At 41.6% G+C, this 25,091-nt stretch overlaps 2 protein-coding genes across 2 annotated transcripts; both read right to left on the bottom strand.

The window, feature by feature from the left end:
* Positions 1-4,156: 4,156 nt before the first annotated feature.
* On the bottom strand, positions 4,157-5,821 carry LOC141594797 (cationic peroxidase 2-like). Its single transcript, XM_074414787.1, has 3 exons — positions 5,714-5,821; positions 4,662-4,821; positions 4,157-4,581 (listed from the first exon to the last, which is right to left on the bottom strand). Exons 1-3 carry the CDS (start codon positions 5,819-5,821, stop codon positions 4,157-4,159), a joined length of 693 nt encoding a protein of 230 aa, XP_074270888.1.
* A 5,513-nt stretch (positions 5,822-11,334) lies between these two features.
* On the bottom strand, positions 11,335-15,207 carry LOC141594796 (peroxidase 57-like). The gene is made up of 5 exons (XM_074414786.1): positions 14,941-15,207; positions 14,642-14,821; positions 13,972-14,131; positions 13,488-13,891; positions 11,335-11,649 (listed from the first exon to the last, which is right to left on the bottom strand). Exons 1-5 carry the CDS (start codon positions 15,205-15,207, stop codon positions 11,335-11,337), a joined length of 1,326 nt encoding a protein of 441 aa, XP_074270887.1.
* Between the last annotated feature and the right edge of the window lie 9,884 nt (positions 15,208-25,091).

Raw genomic sequence — 25,091 nt, 5'->3', positions numbered from 1 at the left:
AATGCTTCCTGGAGGAGTTGCTGATGGAGTATCATTTTGCACAACTTGATCATTATTCTTCTGTGAGTCATTCTCAAACTCAAATGTGAATACTCTTTGACTTTTGGCCTTCTGTGACCAATCCCAGATCTCATTCTCAATAAATATCACATTTCTGCTGATTATAATGCTTCCATTTTCAGGATTATACAACCTGTATGCCTTGGACTGAGTAGCATAGCCAATAAATACACACTTGACAGATTTCTCATCAAGCTTTGTCCTTAAATTGACTAGAGTGTATGTTATACAACCAAACACTCTAAGATGATCCACATTTGGCCTTCTGCCTTTCAAAACTTCATAAGGTGTCCTATCTTGAATGTCCCCGGTTGGTGAGATATTCAAGATATACACATCGATTGACACTACCTCACTCCATAAATTATTTGGCGCCTTTTACCCCTTAGCATACTCCTAGCCATCTCAACCACAATCCTATTCTTCCTCTCTGCAACTCCATTCTGCTCTGGTGTATATGGAGCAGTCAATTCCCTATGCACTCCTTGATTCTCACATAAATTTGCATACTCCTTTGAGGTAACTCACCGCCTCTATCTATCCTAAGACACTTCAATTTCTTTCCACTCTGAGTCTCCACCATGATTTTAAATTTTTTGAAAAACTCAAATGACTCAGACTTGGAATGCAAAAAATACACCCAACTCATCCTACTATAACCATCTGTGAATAGTAGAACGTATTTGCTCCCACCTAGAGATTCAGTTTGCATTAGCCCACACAAATTAGCATGAACCAACTCTAAACACTCATCAGCCCTCCATGCCTTGCCAATTGGAAATGAACCCTTTGACTTTTCCTATAAATGCACCCTTCACACGCACCTAATTCACCAACTCTTGGTAACCCTTCTACCATTCCCTTATTACTCAATAATCTTAAACTTTGCATATTTAAATGCCCAAACCTTAGGTGCCATAGTCTAGCCTTGTCATCTTCTTTCACAGTCAAGGCTCTATTAACATTCCTTACCAAATCTAGGGAAAACATTTTATTCATTCTCATTGATGTCAAGGCCACTACTTCATTTTATTTCTTATCCTTAATTTTACAAGAATTATTATCAAATAGTAGTGAGAAACCAGACTCTAACAACTGACCAATACTCAATAATTATAGGCTAATAGAGGCACATACTGCACATGATGGAGTACTTTGATGGTACCTTGCTCGCTTTTGATAGCAATAGTCCCAACACCTTCCACACTCAACTGCTTGTCATCTCCAAGCCTCACCTTGGTTGTCTTGGATTCATCCAAGTCTTTGAACATAGACTTGGTACTTGACATGTGAATAGAGCTACCACTGTCAATGTACCAAACATTCTCTGCAGTCTCTTGTGATCATCTCTGGTAAAAAAGAGTCTTTCTTCTATTTCTACAACATTCACTTTCTGATCAGTTTTCTGTTCATTCTGATCCTTTTCTTTTTGCCAACAGTTTACCTTCTTATGACCTCTCTTGTTACAGTAGTAACATTTCATAGGACCCCTTGAAACCTGAGTGTCCTTAGCCGAGCTTCGATGACCGGCCGATGACCTGCCACGTCCTATCCCTTTGAAGCCTCCTCTGCCTTTGCCTCTTCCATTTGACCTGTTTGATCTGTCTTTGGAAGAATCTCCCTTGGAGAAAAATGTCTGCTCCTCCTTCTTCTCTGAATTTCTGTTCAGTGTTTCTTCATGTGCTTGCAGTGAGCCCATCAAGTAGTCATCAAAGGTATATTTCTGTAAATCCTTTGACTCTTCTATGGCTGCCACAATATAATCATACTTCCTTATCATGCTTCTCAAAATTTTTCCAACTACCTGCTCATCTGTCATTTTCTCTCCATTGGCCCTCATCTGCTGCACTACTCCTGACATTCTTGACAAATAGTCTTGTACAGATTCTTTATCACCTATGAGAGCAGTTTCAAAATCTCTCCTTAATGTTTGCAGTCTCACCTTGACTACCTTCTTGTCACCTAAATATTCTGATTTCAGAATATTCCAGACCTCCTTGGATGTAGTAGCAGATGAAATACGAGAGAAAATCTCTTCATCCAAGGCTTGTTGAATTATGAACAAAGCCTTAACATCTTTCTTTCTCTTTTCCTTGAGTGATGCATCTGGTTCATCTGGTTTGGTGTCTTCAAATCCATGTTCAACCAGTTCCCACAACTCTTGTGACATAAACAGGGTCTTCATTTTCAATTCCCAAAATTGATATTCCACACCCCTTAAATATTGGCAATTGAGAGTGATCATTTGAGCTTGATCCATTTGATGCCATGACAAGTCCTAGGATACAAAACCTAAAGCTCTGTTACATATCAAATTTGTTGTGATTTTTGTGAAGTTTTATTTGAAACTGACCAATATGAAGAAGGGAGAAAATGAATGTATTAATTCAATGAAACTTACATGCTTAAATAGGAAAAACTAAGTCAACAAACTTCATATTGCACGTCTAAGGAAATGCCACAAAACAAGGAGCAACACACCCTACACTACTCTGAAAAATAGGAAACTGAAAAACAACTAATGCCATTAACTTAGGCCACAAAACAACTTACTCCTAAGTTATAGGATAGTCTTAATTAAGGAGAATATTTGAATTATATTCCAATAGTTTCATCCCAAAACCAATTGGCAATGGGAGGAGTAGCCCCTTGGGTTATAAGCTAAATCAATCTTCTCTATTTCTCCGATGTGGGAGTGCTACATGTGATTCTTCACACGCCCCCTCACATGTAAGGTCTCCTTTTCGATCGATCGACAGAAACGCCGCAATTTTTCGAACCTGTTTCATCGGGCGGGAACGTCGTCGCTTTTCGGACCTGCTAAATAGTGGGCAAGTTTTTCGTTGGACGGGAACGTCGTCACTTTTCGGACCCGTCTTCGCCTCACAACCCAGGACTAAACCTTGGGCGGCTCTGCTACCAGGTTAGATCGCACATGGGCATGTGCCTCACCCGTCAAGGAGGAGAGAGTGTCCACTCTACAATTCTAAGGAGGTTCCATCCCAAAACCAATTGGCAATGAGAGGAATAGCCCCTTGGGTTATAAGCTAGATCACTCTTCCCTATTTCTCCTATGCGGGAGAGTTACATGTGATTCTTCACAAAATAATATTCCGCCGCCTGCCGGAGGGACTAATAAATTATGGTGCCCTCCGGCGGGAATTTACAAAAATATAATAATTAGTGTTGGCGAAAATTTTATATACAATAATATTTCGTTAAGACGATTGAATAGTATTGGTTGGTGGCGAATTGGCCAATGATGGCTTTCAATTTTAGGAAATCTATCATTTTGATTTATATACACCGTAATGGTGTTGCTTTGATCTGAATTACACCTAGATGGTGTTTTTCAATGGCCGTTTTTATCATCCGATGAGATGGTATTCCGACGTTTGGAATGCAATCATGTGATGATTGGTGATGTGGGACTTTATAGTTATTGGCGATTTACGCGAAACTCGGTATGTATGGCGAGTCCTATACACATTGACTGGTGAGTTACGCACCGAAATTTGTCAAGTTCGAAAAAATGCGACGTTCTTGACAACGAAATTTCAACGATTTGGTGGGTTGGAAAAGCGACGACGTTTCCGTCCGACGAACCCGATTCGAAAAGAGTGGCGTTCCTCTTAAAGATCGAAGGTTGAAGAAAAATGGGCTTATTGGTCTTTGCTTACCTTATTTTTTTCTTCATATTTTTTTCTTATTTTTGTGCAAACTCATGGAAACTTTTTTCAAATTACCATGAGTTGGAGGGGATGTTAGAGGAGATTACGGTATCGTATCGTAATATACCGTAATCAGAATAAAATAAGTTATATTATTATGGTTTCCTATATAAGGAGATCTTACGAGTACTATAAATACGGTACGATTGTAATTATGAAAACACGAACAATTATCAATAATAACACAATCCCTTCATAAATTTCTCCCTTCTCCGATTCTATTAAAAACAATTCAAAAAATAACAACCAAAATATCAAAAGATAGTGTTCCCTCTGTCTCCTCTGACTTTACGGGATGATACTGAGCTTATGGACCGAAATGGAGGGAGTAGTCCGACCATAACCAGCACGGTCGGGTGGCCTCGTTAATTGAATTTACTGCAGACCTTTCTGATGTTTCCATCAAGTCCAGTTTTGACATCAACGGCTTGCAATTTCACCATAGCTTGTGCCAATATAGCATTAAACAAGCCTTGGCTACCGGCGAAGCTACGCACCGTGTTTGCTGTACTAGGATCACGAGCTAGGGCTTGGTCGATTGTGAGGACTCCTCTTTGCTGTAATATTTGATGGAAGAAAGAAACGTCAAATTTATCGTCACTGTAATAATTTGAGTACCCTCCGCCACCTTGGTCGAGTAAAACCGCTTCAGTTGATGTTTGGTATTGAGGACATTTTTCACTCAACTGCCATCGTAGGCTCCCATCCATCTCAGGGTCATATTCAGTATTACCGGGATAGAGACGGTTTTGGAATGTTCCGCAATGTGCAATCCCGACTGTGTGACAACCTACGCATTTCGTGTAATCATCAGTATTATGTTATTCACCACGCGTAGATTTCAGCTATCTTAACTAGTCGGGTACATACCTATAAGAGCGACCATTTCCTCCAAAGAAAAGCCTTTCGCCTTGAAGAATTCAAAACTTTGTTGCACGTTTACAGACGGTCTTGGAAGTTTCACATCTCCGGCATTTGATCTAGCTCCATCCTTTCGCCCTGTTTGTACAGGGTAATTCGGCCCTCCTCCCTGTAAATATTATACTTACGAGTTAAATTATGAAAAAAAAAAGAGTATTTTCTCGTGTACCCCTAAACTTTTTCGTTTTCTAAGATGTACCCTCGTTTTTCATAAAAAAACTTTGGCCGACAATTCTCTGTTATGAGTTCAGAAAACTCGTCAATGATCCGAGCTTGGAAGACTCATTATATTGGCAGGGCTCCTCATCGGGTAAGTTCACTATTAAATCCGCCTTAGGTTATTTGAAGGGTATCGACTATGATCAAATTCCTGAACCACCAGTATGGCGTACTATATGGCGCCTACCGATACAACAAAGGGCTCGGGTTTTTCTCTGGTTAGCAGCTCACGGCAGATTGATGGTTAACGTCAATCGGGTTAGAAGAAATATGGGGGACGACCCATTATGTCCTAGATGTCACGGCTCAGAGGAAACTGTGGAGCATTTGCTTCGTTCTTGCTATGTCTCGAAACAAATTTGGCAACTAGTCGGGATCGATCCTTCCAACAACTTCTTCTTCGACACCCCTTTCTTGACTTGGATCACGCAGAATGCTAGTAATGATATCGAATCATCCATCGAAGACTGGCCTATGTACTTTGCTCTCACATGTTGGTGGATATGGAAGTGGAGGAACAACATTGTTTTTGGAAGGGATGGTGACAATCCTCTACATCCGCGGGATTTTTTGTACCAACAATTCCATAGCACCAAGCAAGCATTAGATCGTCACAGTATATTTGTGCCTATTCCACGAAGTCCAAGGACGGAGATATTCATCCGTTGGTCACCTCCTCCTCACGGGTGGACACTCCTAAACACAGACGGAGCCTCTAAGGGTAACCCCGGACCAGCAGGAGGTGGAGGTATTTTTCGCGACGAAACGGGTAACTTTATTACTGCATATTTCTTTTCATGTGGGCATTGCACTTCTATGAAGTCGGAACTCCTAGCATTACTAGCGGGTCTAGAAAGAGCTAAGTCTCTTAATAAATCGAAGCTGCTCATCAATATGGACAACTCTCCCTATGTCAACCTCATAAATGAAGACCAGCTGGTTAGCAATGGGTTGCAATTCATTGTTAGACGATGTAAGGATCTTATACGAGGAAGGCAATGGAGCGTCAAGCTGGAACACTCGTTCAGAGAGGCGAACAAAGCAGCGGATTTCTTGGCCAATAAAGGAGTCAACGCAAGTACTTTAATTACGCATTTAGATATTCCTTTTAATGAACTCCGTCCTATTCTTAGGGAGGATGTCTTTGGAGTTACAACTCCACGTGTAATAGCTAATAGTTAGTATCGGGGCTACGCCCCTCTTACGCACCAAAAAAAAAAAAACAATTCCATTATAATCTTCCCTGTAATATTGTTTGTGCCTTAAAAAAGATGGGTATTTTGGGGGCAGGTTTCGTATTTGCAGCCGGAAGTGTATGGGGAATATATGTAGCATTTTTTTCAAAAATAGGGCTTAAAACTAAAGAAATTATCAAAATGGAGCTTTGTTGAAAGTTATTATCCAAAATGGGGACTATAGTATTTAACCAAAAAAAAAGTTAATAAATATGACCTTAACAAGAATCGAACTCGGAAACAATCGCATAAATACTAAACTACTAACCACTGTACCGAGGAATCATTTATGTTAGTTTAGCGCTGAAAATATCTAATCAGTAGTCATAGCCTCTGCATTTTGTTTAATACATGGTATATGTAATCATAAGCAAATAAAATTGTCAAACAAGTATTCTTGGTGCTGTGGTTTAGAGGTTATTGACAAATCAAGTTAATGCGCAGTTCGATTCTTCCCATAAGCAATTTTTTTTTTTTGAAACATACTCTTAAGTCGCTCAGCAGGTGAGCGTTTTTTCGCTTCAAGTCGTCGTCCGGCTGAGCGACTATAATCCGGAACCTAGGTTCGCCAAAACCGAGCCTACGTGGACCCATTTTTGGTAATTACTTTAAAAGTCACCTCATTTCGTTAATTTGTTTGTTATTGCACCCCATTTTGGAAAAAAATTCATATATGTAGCTCAAAACTACAATGTACCAGATGTTAGAACTCGTGTTGATGAATATTTCAAGAAGAGCAAACACATTGCGGAGACTTATCGCAAGCCTGACCCTGCTTCTCTCAACACCGCTGCTTCCACTAGTGGGTCCGCTCCAAATTAACCGATTCATCTCTATAAGACTGTTGAATTGTCTTATATGAGAATATGTGTTATACAACGGCCTCCTAATAATCTATGCACTATATAACAGTCGTATATGAGAATTGTTTGGGCCAAAATTCACTATTTGGCTTAAGCTACGTGGCACGAGACAAGTGGGTAATTAATTAAGCAAATGGACCTATGTCATACATAGGGGAGTCGGGCCCACGGACCGAAGGAAAAGGAACTCAGCTTGGACTGAGATATCGACAAGACCGCGAGTAAGATAAGGAAGTCCAAGTTGTTACCAAATTCGGAATAAGGAAAGTCCAAATTAATACCAAACTCTACCTTGGGGAACAAGACAAATTAAGTGGGGAATCCTAATAAACCCACTAGGATTTATTCACTATAAATACAAGGAAGCAAGGAAGAGAAGAGATCCATATTCATACATACACAAGACAGCGTACGCTACCTAGCTAACAAGTACTACGTATAACCAAACCTAAACTTCAATATACATGGCATAACCATCATCATCCTCAATCTCCATGCACTACCTTTATTATTACCATGATTTCCCAATCATTAACCAAGTAATGATTACCCAATCATTAGCTCACATATAAACCCACAAACAAGCCATAACCATGATACGATCTGGGCGCATGCCTTCTTCTCCGACGTCGCCGCTATTATACGTGCCGTATAATAATCATCCATCCACCATCATGTTATACCATATATACATCCCAACACCAATCATTACCCCATTAATAACATGTTCCTATATAACCACAATATCAACTAACCTACATATGAGATACGAACCATAGACTGCCCTTGATGTCCGATTGGTACACCGTCTGTCATGATTAGCACGCTGGAATAGTTGTCTACCAACAGATCTGAACTAGCTATTCGTCGTCAGACCGTAGTTTGTATATATTATACTTGTACCCTAATTATCAAATAGTGAAATATTGGCGGGATACCGACTCCCCCCGCGGTTGTTTCCCACATCGGGTTTTCCGCGTCACCAAAATCTCTTGTGTCATTATTCCTTTATTTTACCCTTTACATTATTTACATCATTATTTCGTCATGAGTCACATATAATATAACCCCCCGATACGAGGCTAAAAAGAGTAGGTCACTTTAACCCCTAGCGAGACAGAACATCGTGTTTTGACAGTTTTATACCAAAACAGTTTTGGCGCCCACCGTGGGGCATGGTGATCGACTTCTATAGCCAAGTTATTATCAAATTAATCTCCGGTGCCATGTCTGCTAGCGAGCAAGATCTCATCGCTATTTATGGAGTCAGGAGTAGATCTACTCCCCGGAAGTTATCCGGAAGCCAACAGCAGATCATCTTCCTGAGATCCGCCAGAAGTCTCGCAGCAGATATGCTCCCTGGGATCCTCTAGAAGTCAACAGTATATCTGCTCCCCGGAAGTTATCCGGAAGCCAACTACAAATCAGTTTCCTGGGATCTTCCAGAAGTCAGCGGTAGATCTGCTCCCCGAACGTTATCCGGAAGCCAGCAGCCGATCAACTTCCTAGGATCCTCCAGAAGTCTTGCAGAAGATCAGCTCCCTGAAGTCCTACCAGAGACCTGCAGCAGATCAGCTTCCTGGGATCCTCCAGAAGTCCTGCAGCAGATCTGCTCCCTGATGTCCTACCAGAGACCTGCAGCAGATCTGGCCCCCGAAATTCCTTCAGACGCCTGAGTCTGGAAGCAGATCTGGCAGCAGAACTTTCTTCAGATGCCTGAGTCTGGCAGCAGATCTGGTTCCCAGAATTCCTTCAGAAGCCTGATTCCGGCAGCAGACCTAGTCCCTGGAATTGCTTCAGATGCCTGCAGCAGATCCGGTCCCTGGAATTGCTTCAGATGCCTGCAGCAGACACGCTCCCCAGAATTCATCTAAACGCTTTCAGCAGAATTACTCTCTAGAGTTCCACCAGCCTCTGTCAGAGCAGGAATGTTTAATCCACCAGAAATCAGCAACAATGTACCAGCAGTAACCGTACAGACATCAAGTGGACTAGCAGGCTGACAAGCAGATCAGGACCTCAAGAATCTAGGGCCCAAATAGACAGATCCTTGAGGAGCTAGTCGCCAGCCTACAACCTGGAGGCTCAACATACAACCACCCTTCACGCTGATCAGACTAGAGGCCACGTCAGGTAATACCTTATCTTTTGATTCCGTCGAAGCTAAAATTCTCCTCATTGCAGGAATTTCAGCCATCAGGAATCAGAATGACAGTCTGGAGCCATTGCCACGCAACTCCAGTAATCAGTAAACCTAGAGGACATATCTGCTGATTATAATGCTTCCTGGAGGAGTTGCTGATGGAGTATCATTTTGCACAACTTGATCATTATTCTTCTGTGAGTCATTCTCAAACTCAAATGTGAATACTCTTTGACTTTTGGCCTTCTGTGACCAATCCCAGATCTCATTCTCAATAAATATCACATTTCTGCTGATTATAATGCTTCCATTTTCAGGATTATACAACCTGTATGCCTTGGACTGAGTAGCATAGCCAATAAATACACACTTGACAGATTTCTCATCAAGCTTTGTCCTTAAATTGACTAGAGTGTATGTTATACAACCAAACACTCTAAGATGATCCACATTTGGCCTTCTGCCTTTCAAAACTTCATAAGGTGTCCTATCTTGAATGTCCCTGGTTGGTGAGATATTCAAGATATACACATCAGTTGACACTACCTCACTCCATAAATTATTTGGCAGTCTTTTACCCCTTAGCATACTCCTAGCCATCTCAACCACAATCCTATTCTTCCTCTCTGCAACTCCATTCTGCTCTGGTGTATATGGAGCAGTCAATTCCCTATGCACTCCTTGATTCTCACATAAATTTGCATACTCCTTTGAGGTAACTCACCGCCTCTATCTGTCCTAAGACACTTCAATTTCTTTCCACTCTGAGTCTCCACCATGATTTTAAATTTTTTGAAAAACTCAAATGACTCAGACTTGGAATGCAAAAAATACACCCAACTCATCCTACTATAACCATCTGTGAATAGTAGAACGTATTTGCTCCCACCTAGAGATTCAGTTTGCATTAGCCCACACAAATTAGCATGAACCAACTCTAAACACTCATCAGCCCTCTATGCCTTGCCAATTGGAAATGAACCCTTTGACTGTTTCCTATAAATGCACCCTTCACACAGACCTAATTCACCAACTCTTGGTAACCCTTCTACCATTCCCTTATTACTCAATAATCTTAAACTTTGCATATTTAAATGCCCAAACCTTAGGTGCCATAGTCTAGCCTTGTCATCTTCTTTCACAGTCAAGGCTCTATTAACATTCCTTACCAAATCTAGGGAAAACATTTTATTCATTCTCATTGATGTCATGGCCACTACTTCATTTTATTTCTTATCCTTAATTTCACAAGAATTATTATCAAATAGTAGTGAGAAACCAGACTCTAACAACTGACCAATACTCAATAATTATAGGCTAATAGAGGCACATACTGCACATGATGGAGTACTTTGATGGTACCTTGCTCATTTTTGATAGCAACAGTCCCAACACCTTCCACACTCAACTGCTTGTCATCTCCAAGCCTCACCTTGGTTGTCTTGGATTCATCCAAGTCTTTGAACATAGACTTGGTACTTGACATGTGAATAGAGCTACCACTGTCAATGTACCAAACATTCTCTGCAGTCTCTTGTGATCATCTCTGGTAAAAAAGAGTCTTTCTTCTATTTCTACAACATTCACTTTCTGATCAGTTTTCTGTTCATTCTGATCCTTTTCTTTTTGCCAACAGTTTACCTTCTTATGACCTGTCTTGTTACAGTAGTAACATTTCATAGGACCCCTTGAAACCTGAGTGTCCTTAGCCAGAGCTTCAGATGACTGGCCAGATGACCTGCCACGTCCTATCCCTTTGAAGCCTCCTCTGCCTTTGCCTCTTCCATTTGACCTGTTTGATCTGTCTTTGGAAGAATCTCCCTTGGAGAAAAATGTCTGCTCCTCCTTCTTCTCTGAATTTCTGTTCAGTGTTTCTTCATGTGCTTGCAGTGAGCCCATCAAGTAGTCATCAAAGGTATATTTCTGTAAATCCTTTGACTCTTCTATGGCTGCCACAATATAATCATACTTCCTTATCATGCTTCTCAAAATTTTTCCAACTACCTGCTCATCTGTCATTTTCTCTCCATTGGCCCTCATCTGCTGCACTACTCCTCGACATTCTTGACAAATAGTCTTGTCTGATTCTTTATCACCTATGAGAGCAGTTTCAAAATCTCTCCTTAATGTTTGCAGTCTCACCTTGACTACCTTCTTGTCACCTAAATATTCGATTTGAGAATATTCCGGACCTCCTTGGATGTAGTAGCAGATGAAATACGAGAGAAAATCTCTTCATCCAAGGCTTGTTGAATTATGAACAAAGCCTTAACATCTTTCTTTCTCTTTTCCTTGAGTGATGCATCTGGTTCATCTGGTTTGGTGTCTTCAAATCCATGTTCAACCAGTTCCCACAACTCTTGTGACATAAACAGGGTCTTCATTTTCAATTCCCAAAATTGATATTCCACACCCCTTAAATATTGGCAATTGAGAGTGATCATTTGAGCTTGATCCATTTGATGCCATGACAAGTCCTAGGATACAAAACCTAAAGCTCATTACATATCAAATTTGTTGTGATTTTTGTGAAGTTTTATTTGAAACTGACCAATATGAAGAAGGGAGAAAATGAATGTATTAATTCAATGAAACTTACATGCTTAAATAGGAAAAACTAAGTCAACAAACTTCATATTGCACGTCTAAGGAAATGCCACAAAACAAGGAGCAACACACCCTACACTACTCTGAAAAATAGGAAACTGAAAAACAACTAATGCCATTAACTTAGGCCACAAAACAACTTACTCCTAAGTTATAGGATAGTCTTAATTAAGGAGAATATTTGAATTATATTCCAATAGTTTCATCCCAAAACCAATTGGCAATGGGAGGAGTAGCCCCTTGGGTTATAAGCTAAATCAATCTTCTCTATTTCTCCGATGTGGGAGTGCTACATGTGATTCTTCACACGCCCCCTCACATGTAAGGTCTCCTTTTCGATCGATCGACAGAAACGCCGCAATTTTTCGAACCTGTTTCATCGGGCGGGAACGTCGTCGCTTTTCGGACCTGCTAAATAGTGGGCAAGTTTTTCGTTGGACGGGAACGTCGTCACTTTTCGGACCCGTCTTCGCCTCACAACCCAGGACTAAACCTTGGGCGGCTCTGCTACCAGGTTAGATCGCACATGGGCATGTGCCTCACCCGTCAAGGAGGAGAGAGTGTCCACTCTACAATTCTAAGGAGGTTCCATCCCAAAACCAATTGGCAATGAGAGGAATAGCCCCTTGGGTTATAAGCTAGATCACTCTTCCCTATTTCTCCTATGCGGGAGAGTTACATGTGATTCTTCACAAAATAATATTCCGCCGCCTGCCGGAGGGACTAATAAATTATGGTGCCCTCCGGCGGGAATTTACAAAAATATAATAATTAGTGTTGGCGAAAATTTTATATACAATAATATTTCGTTAAGACGATTGAATAGTATTGGTTGGTGGCGAATTGGCCAATGATGGCTTTCAATTTTAGGAAATCTATCATTTTGATTTATATACACCGTAATGGTGTTGCTTTGATCTGAATTACACCTAGATGGTGTTTTTCAATGGCCGTTTTTATCATCCGATGAGATGGTATTCCGACGTTTGGAATGCAATCATGTGATGATTGGTGATGTGGGACTTTATAGTTATTGGCGATTTACGCGAAACTCGGTATGTATGGCGAGTCCTATACACATTGACTGGTGAGTTACGCACCGAAATTTGTCAAGTTCGAAAAAATGCGACGTTCTTGACAACGAAATTTCAACGATTTGGTGGGTTGGAAAAGCGACGACGTTTCCGTCCGACGAACCCGATTCGAAAAGAGTGGCGTTCCTCTTAAAGATCGAAGGTTGAAGAAAAATGGGCTTATTGGTCTTTGCTTACCTTATTTTTTTCTTCATATTTTTTTCTTATTTTTGTGCAAACTCATGGAAACTTTTTTCAAATTACCATGAGTTGGAGGGGATGTTAGAGGAGATTACGGTATCGTATCGTAATATACCGTAATCAGAATAAAATAAGTTATATTATTATGGTTTCCTATATAAGGAGATCTTACGAGTACTATAAATACGGTACGATTGTAATTATGAAAACACGAACAATTATCAATAATAACACAATCCCTTCATAAATTTCTCCCTTCTCCGATTCTATTAAAAACAATTCAAAAAATAACAACCAAAATATCAAAAGATAGTGTTCCCTCTGTCTCCTCTGACTTTACGGGATGATACTGAGCTTATGGACCGAAATGGAGGGAGTAGTCCGACCATAACCAGCACGGTCGGGTGGCCTCGTTAATTGAATTTACTGCAGACCTTTCTGATGTTTCCATCAAGTCCAGTTTTGACATCAACGGCTTGCAATTTCACCATAGCTTGTGCCAATATAGCATTAAACAAGCCTTGGCTACCGGCGAAGCTACGCACCGTGTTTGCTGTACTAGGATCACGAGCTAGGGCTTGGTCGATTGTGAGGACTCCTCTTTGCTGTAATATTTGATGGAAGAAAGAAACGTCAAATTTATCGTCACTGTAATAATTTGAGTACCCTCCGCCACCTTGGTCGAGTAAAACCGCTTCAGTTGATGTTTGGTATTGAGGACATTTTTCACTCAACTGCCATCGTAGGCTCCCATCCATCTCAGGGTCATATTCAGTATTACCGGGATAGAGACGGTTTTGGAATGTTCCGCAATGTGCAATCCCGACTGTGTGACAACCTACGCATTTCGTGTAATCATCAGTATTATGTTATTCACCACGCGTAGATTTCAGCTATCTTAACTAGTCGGGTACATACCTATAAGAGCGACCATTTCCTCCAAAGAAAAGCCTTTCGCCTTGAAGAATTCAAAACTTTGTTGCACGTTTACAGACGGTCTTGGAAGTTTCACATCTCCGGCATTTGATCTAGCTCCATCCTTTCGCCCTGTTTGTACAGGGTAATTCGGCCCTCCTCCCTGTAAATATTATACTTACGAGTTAAATTATGAAAAAAAAAAAGAGTATTTTCTCGTGTACCCCTAAACTTTTTCGTTTTCTAAGATGTACCCTCGTTTTTCATAAAAAAACTTTGGCCGACAATTCTCTGTTATGAGTTCAGAAAACCGTAATTTTTTTCAAACCAATTATCTCGTCAAGGTCTTGAATTTGAAAAAAAAAAATTCACCGCCTTTTGAATTCGTAGCCGGTAGTTATGGTTGGTCAAACCTTTTTTAACGAATAAACTTTGATTGACCATAATTCCCGGCTACGAGTTGAGAAGTCGGTGAATTTTTTTTCAAACTGAAGACCTTTTAAAGACGGTCAATTTGAAAAATAAAATTTATCGTATTCTAAACTTGTAGCCAAGAGTTATAACAGTCAAAGTTTTTTTGTAAGAAAAGAGGGGTATATTATAGAAAATGAAAAGGTTGAGGGGTACACTAGAGAATATCCCAAAAAAAGAAAAGAATTTAAAAGAACATTACCAGCCTGAGCACAGTAGTTGTAGCAATAGCGATGAGATCAGCGCAAGAGACGGTGTCAGGGCATATGGTTTCGACTTTAGCTTTCAAATCATCGAGGAAATCGTATTCCCTCACTCCGGCGTTAGCAGCATGGACTCTCTCGGTTGCACTTCCATATATCAGGATCGATGCATCACATCCCTTTCAAAGTCACATTACTAAATTAGTACGGATTACGTACACGTTGTTATATATCGACTGAAGAGTTTATGTTATAACAAAGAAAACAAATATAGACAACAAATAAGGATGATGCTCACATTAACAAAACAGTCATGGAATTGCATTCGGAGGAAAGCAGGAAGTGTAGTTTTATCGCTATAGTAATGTTCCGTGACAATGTGTTCAATAATCCCCTGAATGTCGATACTCTTATCCGGGCATTTCCCGCGGTAATACCCGGCTTGCAACCCTGATATGGGTAGCTTATTAGTCAACTCACTCGGATCTAACCACCCCAACACTCCGACTTGACCCATTGCCAAGATTAACCCAGTAACTAATGCAAAACTTGCTACACTCGTCATTTTTTTTGTTTTTCTTTTGTTTTTTCGATTTTTGTTATAATTTTGAGTCGATTTGTGTCGATATATATACATGTTTGAGTTTAATTTGTTTATTACAATAATATGTATGGATTACTTGCTGTTATGACAATTATGTCTAGTATAGTAGTGGACAATCACGTAGTCGTTTAAATATGTGGAATGCACGAATCAGTAATTAGAATTTCAGATTATTATTATTAGTATTAGTATTATGGCCGGCTAATCAACCCTCATGAACATACGTTTGACATTCGCATAACCCAAAGGTCATAAATCATAAGCATCGGATCGAATGAATCATTTTATCGATAGTTAACTTAGTTGGTAAAGTTATGGCAGACAAGAATTCAATTCCCGTTATTGTTATATTTTGTATCATGGAAGGCATAGACGGATAGATGGAATAATGCAAATGACTTGGTAAAGTGACTGCGTTTCTTTCTCTTGTGAAATTAAATAACAGTCCCTTGGATGTAGTTCTCAAAGCAATTTTCATCTTAGGTCATTCGGATACAGGTTTTTTTGTGTTGCGGATTCGCACATCCGAAGGGTCTGACACCCCAGTGCAATTTCTTTGGAGGGTTGAGGGACTTTGGGATAATGTTGTTGTTGTGTAGACGGAGAGAGGATGTATAGGCAGAATAAAGGGCACATACGCTTGTCAAGAGGTGTTTTCGAATAGATTGTTGGAGTGCACATCAACAAATTAAATACCAAAGTCAACAAGGAAACATTCCTTGATGTAACTCAAAAATAGTTAGTTTAAGGTTGACATGACAATGGCAATTACAAACAGATAATTGCAAACAAAGGGTTTCCTGGTCAATCCATTATTTTTTGCTTTGTTGCTTTAAAAATGGTTAGGGACCGTCTATGCTAGTCCCCATTATTTTACCACTAGTCGACTTGATGCTTCTCACCCAAGTATATGTTGAATAAAGTAAAAAAAAAAATTACACGGTTGACATCAAAATTGAGATATCAGAATTGTGACTTGTATTCCTACTCCCTATCGTATTCAAAAATCTGCTATTTCAAGGAATTAATCTTGTAGCGAGTAGGGTTTATATACCCGGGAACTTCTCAATCGGGTGCTTACCCATCTACAAAGCCACATTCGAAAAATGATTATTCATTTAATGAGTTGCTGATAGATGAATTATCTCAACCAAAACCTTGTCAAGGATAAGTTAAAGTCCACAAATGAGGTTGTTACTCAACCAAGTCCAACGCCTAAAAGCTAGTATATCATCCCATATTTATCTCCTATTATTATGTATATTGGTTAGTCTTATAGTCAACATGTACTCCTTAATTGTAGTGTTTTTTTTTTTGGAAAAGAAGAACGTTAAATAAACAGAGTAACAAGCGAGTTCAATACATCACGGGGGCGGGTCGGGAGAAAGCGGCGTAAAGGCCAAAATAAAGTCTGAAATACAAAGCTCGGAAAAAAAATTGGGAACGCAGTCCCACTCAAAACAACCCTCAGAAGGGCTAGTGTCTAAAAGGGAGAACCAGACGATAGCATCAGCGACACGATTGGCCGATCTCCTCTCAAATCCCAGCTTCAAATGGGGCGAGTCCTGTAGAAGAGCCCTACACTCGAGAATAATGTTAGTACAAGGGCCACAAGGGGTAACATCCCCTAAAATAAAGGAAACGGCATCCAAGCAATCAGAGACGATCAAGACACTAGTACCTAGACCAATAGATCGAGAAATCCCACCCCGAATGGCAAGAAGTTCGCAAAGGAACGGGTTAGAGGAAACCAACCGGGAAGACCAACCCGAAACCCACGAACCAGACAAATCTCTAGTAACACACCCCAGACTAGCAAGGGAGGAGGAGGGGGAAAGAGCCGCGTCGACATTGGTTTTTAGCCAGTCACGAGGCGGGAGGGCCCAGCTAACAGGATAGCAAGAGGCATCAAAGGAAATGGCAGAAAGGGTAAAGGTACGGTCATGGGCATAAAGCCAGGCAGAGGCATAGGAGGAGACAGAGTCGCAGAAGGAGCCAATGGGAAAGGGAGTGTGCTGTGTGAAAGTCAGATCGCAGCTTCTAAGCCAAATGCGCCAGATGAAGAAGGAAAAGCGGGTGTTCCACTGGGGGCGGTTAGAGGTGTAGTTATCAAAAATCCAACGTCTAAGGTCAGAAGAGAAGAAGGAGTGGTTGGACTCGAGGCGGGCCCAGACACAAGAGGCAAAGCTGCAATCGCGGAGGGCGTGGAGGGAGGACTCAGGAAGGGAAGGGTTGGGACAGAGTGTGCAGGACTGGCAGGGAAGGATATTTCTCGAAAACAGGGTGGCTCAGTGAGGGAGCTTATCCCACCAGACGAGCCAGAGAAAGACTTTGATCCTAGGCAAAGTAGGGAGGTCCCAAAGCTACGTCATGTCCGTGGCGAAAGGAGGAAGGGGATTGGCAGGATCAGAGAGGGAGTGATAGGCTTCGCTAATGGAGAACTTGCCTCTAGGGGCAAGAGAAGTGGTGAGAATGTCAGGGCGAGGAGAGGAGGGAATAGGATAGGAAAGGATCTTGAGGTGGATATCATCCGGGAGGTCAAAGTCAAGGGAATCCAGGGACCATCCACCGTCAATGATGATAGAGCTGACCCTGGCCGAAGAAGAGGGGAGAGTAAGAAGGCCCGAGATGAAACTCCTCAGAGAGCCAAGGCCAAGCCAGTCATCATCCCAAAGGCGGATGGAGGAGCCGTCGCCAATGGACCAGGAAAGGTGGTTTTTGAGAGTGGCCCACCCGATTCCAACATTTCTCCAAATGTGAGAACCATAGGAGAAGGAGCGGGGGGAAGGGGACAAGTATTTACTATGGATAGCTTTGGCGCATAAAGAAGATTTATTGAGGAGGAGTTTCCAACTTAGTTTTGTGGAGAGAGCGTCATTGAGAGATTTAGATGCTTTGATGCCGAGGCCACCCAAAGTCAAGGGGAGGGTGACAACGTCCCAGTTAGCAAGATGGAGTTTGTTAGCGGTATCGCTAGACCAAAGAAAGTTTCTGGTAATCTTATCAATGTCGTGAAGAATGGAGGAGGGAAGGCGGATGCATTGCATAACATGAGAAAGGATGGCATTAATGGTAGATTTGATAAGGCAGATGCGACCAGCTCTAGAAAGGTATCGTGATTTCCAGCTACCAAGCTTGGCTTGGATGTTGTTGACAATAAAGATGAGGTCGGATCTTTTAGGTTTCTTTCCCATAAGGGGAAAACCTAAATAAGTACCAAGGTTAGTAGTTCTTTTGATGCCAAGAGCGCTCTCAAAGAGATTAATCTCAGGGAGGGGAGTATTCTTAGAAAAGATTATCTTGCTTTTGAGGCAATTAATCTTCTGGCCAGAGTTAGAACAGAACGAGAGAATGGTGTCTTGGAGAGCACAGGGGTTTTTGTGTGAGGTTCTTCCAAAAACAAGGATGTCGTCAGCAAAGAGGAGATGGGAGAAAGAGGCACCGCCTTTCCCGAGAGGGAATGGGGTCCACTCGTTGTCACAACAGGATTGATGAATAAGGTTGGAAAGGGCTTCCACACAGATAATGAAAAGGTAGGGAGATAGGGTGTCTCCTTGTCTGATTCCTCTGGAGGGGAAAAAGCTATCAAGAGAGGAGCCATTCAGGTTGACATGGGCAGAGGAGGAGGAAATACAGCTCATAATGAGGGCGATGGTATCCGAATCAATATTGACAGAAAGAAAGCAAGTTCTGATAAAATCCCACTCAAGTCTATCGAAAGCCTTTTCAAGGTCAAGTTTAAGAGCAAACCAGCCCAACCTGCTTTTTGAGGAGTGCATCGAGTGGAGAATCTCAAAGGCAATAATGTAATTGGTGTCAGTTCCTCTTCCGGGGATGGAGCTGCCTTGGTTAGGGGAGATGATTTTATGCATGTGAGGTTTGAGGCGGTTGACAATGATTTTTGTGACAATTTTGTAAGTAGTGTTATAGAGACTGATGGGACGGAAGTTAGAGATGGTTTGAGGAGAGAGAATTTTCGGAATGAGGGAAATGGAGGTTGTGTTGATAGCAGTCGGGACAAGTTTGGTGAGAAAGATGCGCTGGATAAACAGAGCAATGTCGAGTTTGATAATATGCCAACATCTTTTGTAGAAGCCAGCGTGGTATCCATCAGGGCCCGGGGCCTTGTTGGAACCAAGGGAAAATAGGGCCAGACAAATCTCATCAATACAAGGAATCGAGAAGGAAGTGATAAGGGAAGGGTTAAGGTTAAGGTGGGGGTAGACGGGAGGGGGGAGGAGGTGGACACGGTCTTTGCCAGTGGTGTAAAGGGTAGTAAAGAAGTTAGTGATGTGGGAGTTGAGGGCGGCATGACCCGAGATGACCAACCTGTAGACACCTCGTTTCTGCACCCCTCGCAAACCACCCGGTGATGATTGGGCCGCATGTTTGGTACGCGGAACGATTTGTGACAGTTCGTAAGATTATCGTCAAGTGATTGCTCAAATATTAATGTCAACCTCTTAGTTGTCATCTACGTCCCGATACGGTCGTTTTGGCAGTAATTAGAGTACATTCGGAGTCCGGGTCAAAAACCGTCTCCATTTTCGATAGCATGTTAAATCCCGAGTCGAAAGGTTCGGAATGTTCCGGATATTTCTATTCCATATTTCTCAAATTTTATCTTTTGGCAAATAATATCCCGTAATATTTACATAAGATATTAAAGATAATCGAATTAATTCCGTCCTACCATAACTTAAACACGGAAATCTTTCTTCAACAGGAGGAAACCTCCTGGGAACAGACGCAGCAGGTGCTGCGCCTCTTCCAAGAGACGCAGTGGCTGCTGCGCCTCTTCCCAGGCCCTTCTTTGCATGATTTACGTATCTTTTTTATATCTTTCCGAGATTCACTTCCAAAGAGTCTCCGAAACCCTATTCCTCCGTGTGATTAGTATAAATAGGAGCCTTCGTTCCTCATATTTCTCACGCGAGTGTCCGCCCTTCTCTTCTCCCTTTGCATTCTAGACTTCGTTCTTACTAATTGGCGCCTACGTGCTTGGACTTCCGACCACGTAAGCTCGGATCTTTCCGGGTACCAGCCTCTCCGTTGCATGACCGACCAATTTGACCACTACACTCAATCAATCTAATTAATCAACTTGTTAAATCGTTTTCCTCTTTCGAGGGCACTCTTTCCTTGCGTTCGCGTCGAGCATCACTAATCGATCTTCTTAGTTCTTCTCGTTCCGTCAACATGTAAGTCTGAGGGTGTATTAATCTCTCTTTTATTTATTGTATTTTATTATTGTATAACAATTGTAAGGTTTATGTCGAAAGTACCTCATTAAAACCGATTTCTAAAACCGTCTTTAAAACCTTTTTTGCGGATTTCCAGTAGACAGACGTCGAGAAAAGACGCAGCAACCGCTGCGCCTCTTCGAAAGAGCGCAGCACCTGCTGCGCCTCTTCGTGGGGCTGCCGCAGTTCCTGCTTTTTTTCTTCTTCCTCCGTCCTCTGTAATTCGTATCAAATTTATTTCTCTTGTTTTGTTCGTCTGTTAATTCTTCATCATGATAGTTTAATAATTCATATGTATATTAACCATCATCATTAACATGTTTTAATTCATCATAAATCCGACTCAAATCCCAAATAATCAATGTTTGCGGGTTTTTCGTCATCAAATTCAATTCGAGTTTTAGAGATTCAATTCGTTCATGTTGAGTTTCTGGGATTCATTGTTGATATATTCTCACATGTTTAGTCGTTAATCCGTCGTCAATTCATCATGTTTAGTTAATAATTCGTTTAGTTAGTTTAATTAATCATTCATTAACATCGACCCTTCACATAATTAATCCGTTTATTTCCGTCTCATCCATGTTTTACCGTTTTATGACCTCAATCATGTGTAAATAATCTGCTAATAACTTTCATCCGAGTCAAATAATCTAATCAATCCTTAAAATTAACAATTAACATTAACAATTTGCAGTTCCGGCTTCACAGCCAGAACTCACCCTTGGAACAGACGCGGCAACTGCTGCGCCTCTTCCAAAGGGCGCAGTCCCTGCTGCGCCTGTTCCAGGATGAGTTCTGTCTCTGAACTCCTTTCTACCTTGACCTAGTTTAATTAATCTACGTAATTAACTATTAGTCGTAATATCACTAATTCCTGTTAGTTTATTAATTTTATTTTATTCCTTTTATTCTTTTATTCCTTTTTCTCAAATTATCCGTTTTAAAGGTATTTTCGACATAAATCGTCTATTCCATTGTAATTATTGTAATTTTCATTATTGTAATTTATGATTATTGTATTCCATTTATTGTTTGTATGCTTTCACATGTAAATGAACATTAAACTCCTACTTCGACATCAATTGTTTGTTAATTTAATTGTCAACCGACTTAGTTAAATTCTCACATGCTAGGATTAAAACTTGGATGTTGCATTGCATGCATATAGCCGACAATATATCAAGTGCGAATAACTTCCCTAATCATTAGTAGAGGCCGCTATCGAGGCGGGCGGGATTAGGTGTTCGATCAAAAGAGCTTCCTAATACGTACCCTCACCCCTTACTCCAGATCTCCGTGAGCACCCGTGTTCATTGGCATCCACGAGAGTCATTCTAGACATAGAATGCTAAGGGTAACGATTGCTTAGTGTTCATGTCACTACTTTGTGTCTTGACATGACACGAGGTATTCGAACGGTTCCAATTTCCCATAAAAATTGATGGCGACTCCTTACAAAATGCAAACGCTTGTCCCTCGTTTCTCACCAAGCGCCCCCGTGGGTGGCCCGCTGTCCACAGTTTGGCGACTCCGCTGGGGAAAATACACTTACATGTAGCAAGGGTGAAACTTGAACAAGGTTAAGGAATAAGTTTGTACAAGACAATTGTCGGTTTTCATAACTCGGTCTTCCTAGACCGTTTAAATCGGCCTTCCTAGGCCCAACCCAACCCATTCGACCAATCGTCCCGTCTAAACGGTCCTAATTCTTATTTGGGCCTAAGGATGGACAGCGATTGACGTCATCCATACCATGATGCTTACTCTTGTTTGTATCAAGGGCCTTCACTACTTGAGGAAATGGACTAGGAATCGGCCTTACTCTTGTTTGGCACGAGCCTCTCCACAGACTTCGGGTTTGATGGTTCGGTATGGCAACCCACCCTTTAAACCAAAACCCTTCTAAATGCACTCAGCATCCCGTTATAATGCTTGTATAAATATGTAAACCTTACGTGATCACCATTTCAAAACAAATCATGACGAATTTTCAAAAATCAAAACCCAATTTCAATCAAGAATTTCGAAATATAGGCCTTTAATTAGCACAAAATCCGGTCAAAACTCTGTCCGTTTGTCGTGTCAAAATTCGGGCCACAAGCCCATTTCAAACCTCACCTCGAGTCCACTCCTACAACTACACTACAGTTGGCTAGGACACACATTTTCAAAGACCTTGTCTCTCTTCAAAACTCACTCAACACAAGTGGCACACACCCACTTCACGAGTCAAAACTTTTCCTCTTTTAGCAAGTGTGATAGAATGGTCGATCGTGTTTTGATTCATCGCCGATCTCTTATCCAGTTTCCAAGATGCATGGGTCAAGTGATGAAACGAACCTCCAGCAAATTCAAGAAAGTAATGATCGAATCCTGGCCGCGATAACCCAAATGCAAATTACTCAAGAACAAACCTATGACCGCCTTGAGCTTATCGAAGGCCGTATCTTTGATGTAGAGGGGAAGCTACCTCCCCCTAAAAGTGGAGTGCTACAATTTTCCGATGACGAGTCTAAAGATGAGAATCCTGTCCTAGGAACAACTGCAGCTGAGAAAAGACTCCAATACCTAGAGGAGCAATTGATGTACCTTAAGGGGGATGACATTTACAGGGAGAACAATCGCAAGTATGAAGCCGTCAATTCCAAATTGCCCACTAACTTTAGCATGACGGATATCCCTAAGTTTAAAGGACATGAGAACCCTCTAAACCACATCCGCGCCTTCAAGGACTACATGTCTATCAAAGGCATCAAACCCGAGATGTTCTTAAGGATCTTTCTTTCATCTCTTGACACCATCCCAAAGCAATGGTTCTACACTTTAGATCACAAAAAGGTCGCTACTTGGGAAGACGCCGCGATCGAGTTCTCGAAACAATACGCGGATAATGCCGAGATCCAAGTCAACATGCGTACTCTAGAGGTTCTTACCCAAAATGACAAAGAAGGATTCACCGACTTCCTAAGTAGGTGGAGGAAGACTAGTACCCAACTAGTTGAACGCCCTGATGAGGCTACTCTCGTAGAAAAGTTTGTGGACAATCTCAAGCCCATATATGCCAACCATTTGAGATATCAAAACATCAAGACCTTCAAGGACTTAACTGTACTAGGAACACGAATCGAAGATGACATCCGTAAAGGGCTCTTGTCCAAAACGGTAGGTCGAGGATATCAAGGGTCCACGAGTCGTTCATACGGCTCTACTAGCAAGACCGACGAAGTTAACCTTCTCGAGCCATCCAAGAAGACTAGCCCACCAAGGAAGTTCACGAACCTTGGGGACACATACTCCAACGCGCTAAAAAGGCTAATGAAGCAAGGTAAACTCCAACCCATTGGACCTACTCCCGAACCCGAAAGAAAGTCCAAGTTCTGGGATGAAAACTCCTACTGTGAATACCATAGGGGCAAAGGGCACGACACAGAAAAATGCTACAAGTTGAAACACGTGCTTCAGGATATGATTGAAGACGGTCGACTTCCAATTCCACCAGGAGGTAAACCCAACAACACTCAGAATCCTCTTGGAGTTCTAGTGATTACAAGTGACGAATCTACCTTAGATTGCTCACATCTCATTTCTCCCACCGAAAATGAAATTCATGCAATTGAGAAAGAAAGACCCTACTCTACCATCTCCCCTACCATTTCCGACTTCATCGCATGGGCAAGGAGTGTAGATAGACAAGTGTGGGAACTAGAAAACATGGTAACGACCTTGCGCAATCCCAATGCAATGCTTAAAGAACGTGTACCATTAATCTTCTCTCAAAATGCTACTATGCAAGAGGTAGTCGCCGTGGTTGATAAACTAGTCGATCAAATCATACAACTAGAAAGTGATATCATGAGAATGAAGGAACTAGCTGCAATCAATGGGGTGTGGGCCGATGACGATGAAGACGAATACCTCATTGAAAACTCCTTAGTCAAAGAAATAGTCCAAAATGGCGAAGACCAAGATGTGGATCACCTAACTCGCTCGGATCGCCCATATCAAAGCACCACTCAAAACGGTCCAACCAATGTCATCACACCAAATGATAACGAAGACGACCCCACTGATCATTTGCTCAAGCAATTACAGAAAACCAAGGCTGATCTTTCAGTCTGGCAACTAGTGGCAAGCTCATTTCCGCATCGCCAAGCTTTACTGCAAGCTTTGACCAAATTAAATGTAGCGCATAACTCTACCCCCGAAGATGTAGTCAACTTGGTCTTCCAAGAATCACCGAAGCTAGGTAATCCTATTACTTTCTCAGATGAAGACTTGCCACCTTTTGGCGCTAGTCACAACCTTGCTCTATACATCACTGTCATTTGTTTAAAGAAGAATGTGCCAATGACTTTGGTAGATGATGGCTCCGCGGTCAACGTCATACCCCTCAAAACGGCATATAAACTAGGCATGAAAGAGTCGGATTGGACTCCCACCAATCAAGGTGTACGCGCATATGACGGTACGCGACGAAAAGTGGTTGGACTTGCTAGCCTAACCATAGCCACGGGACCTATCGAACGAAAAGTCAACTTCCAAATAGTAGACATCGAAGCTTCATTCAACATACTTCTGGGAAGGCCTTGGATTCACGCT

This window comes from Silene latifolia, chromosome 8, assembly GCF_048544455.1.
Source record: "Silene latifolia isolate original U9 population chromosome 8, ASM4854445v1, whole genome shotgun sequence".
NCBI lineage: Eukaryota > Viridiplantae > Streptophyta > Magnoliopsida > Caryophyllales > Caryophyllaceae > Silene > Silene latifolia.
This window is presented reverse-complemented; position numbering and strand designations above follow the sequence as displayed.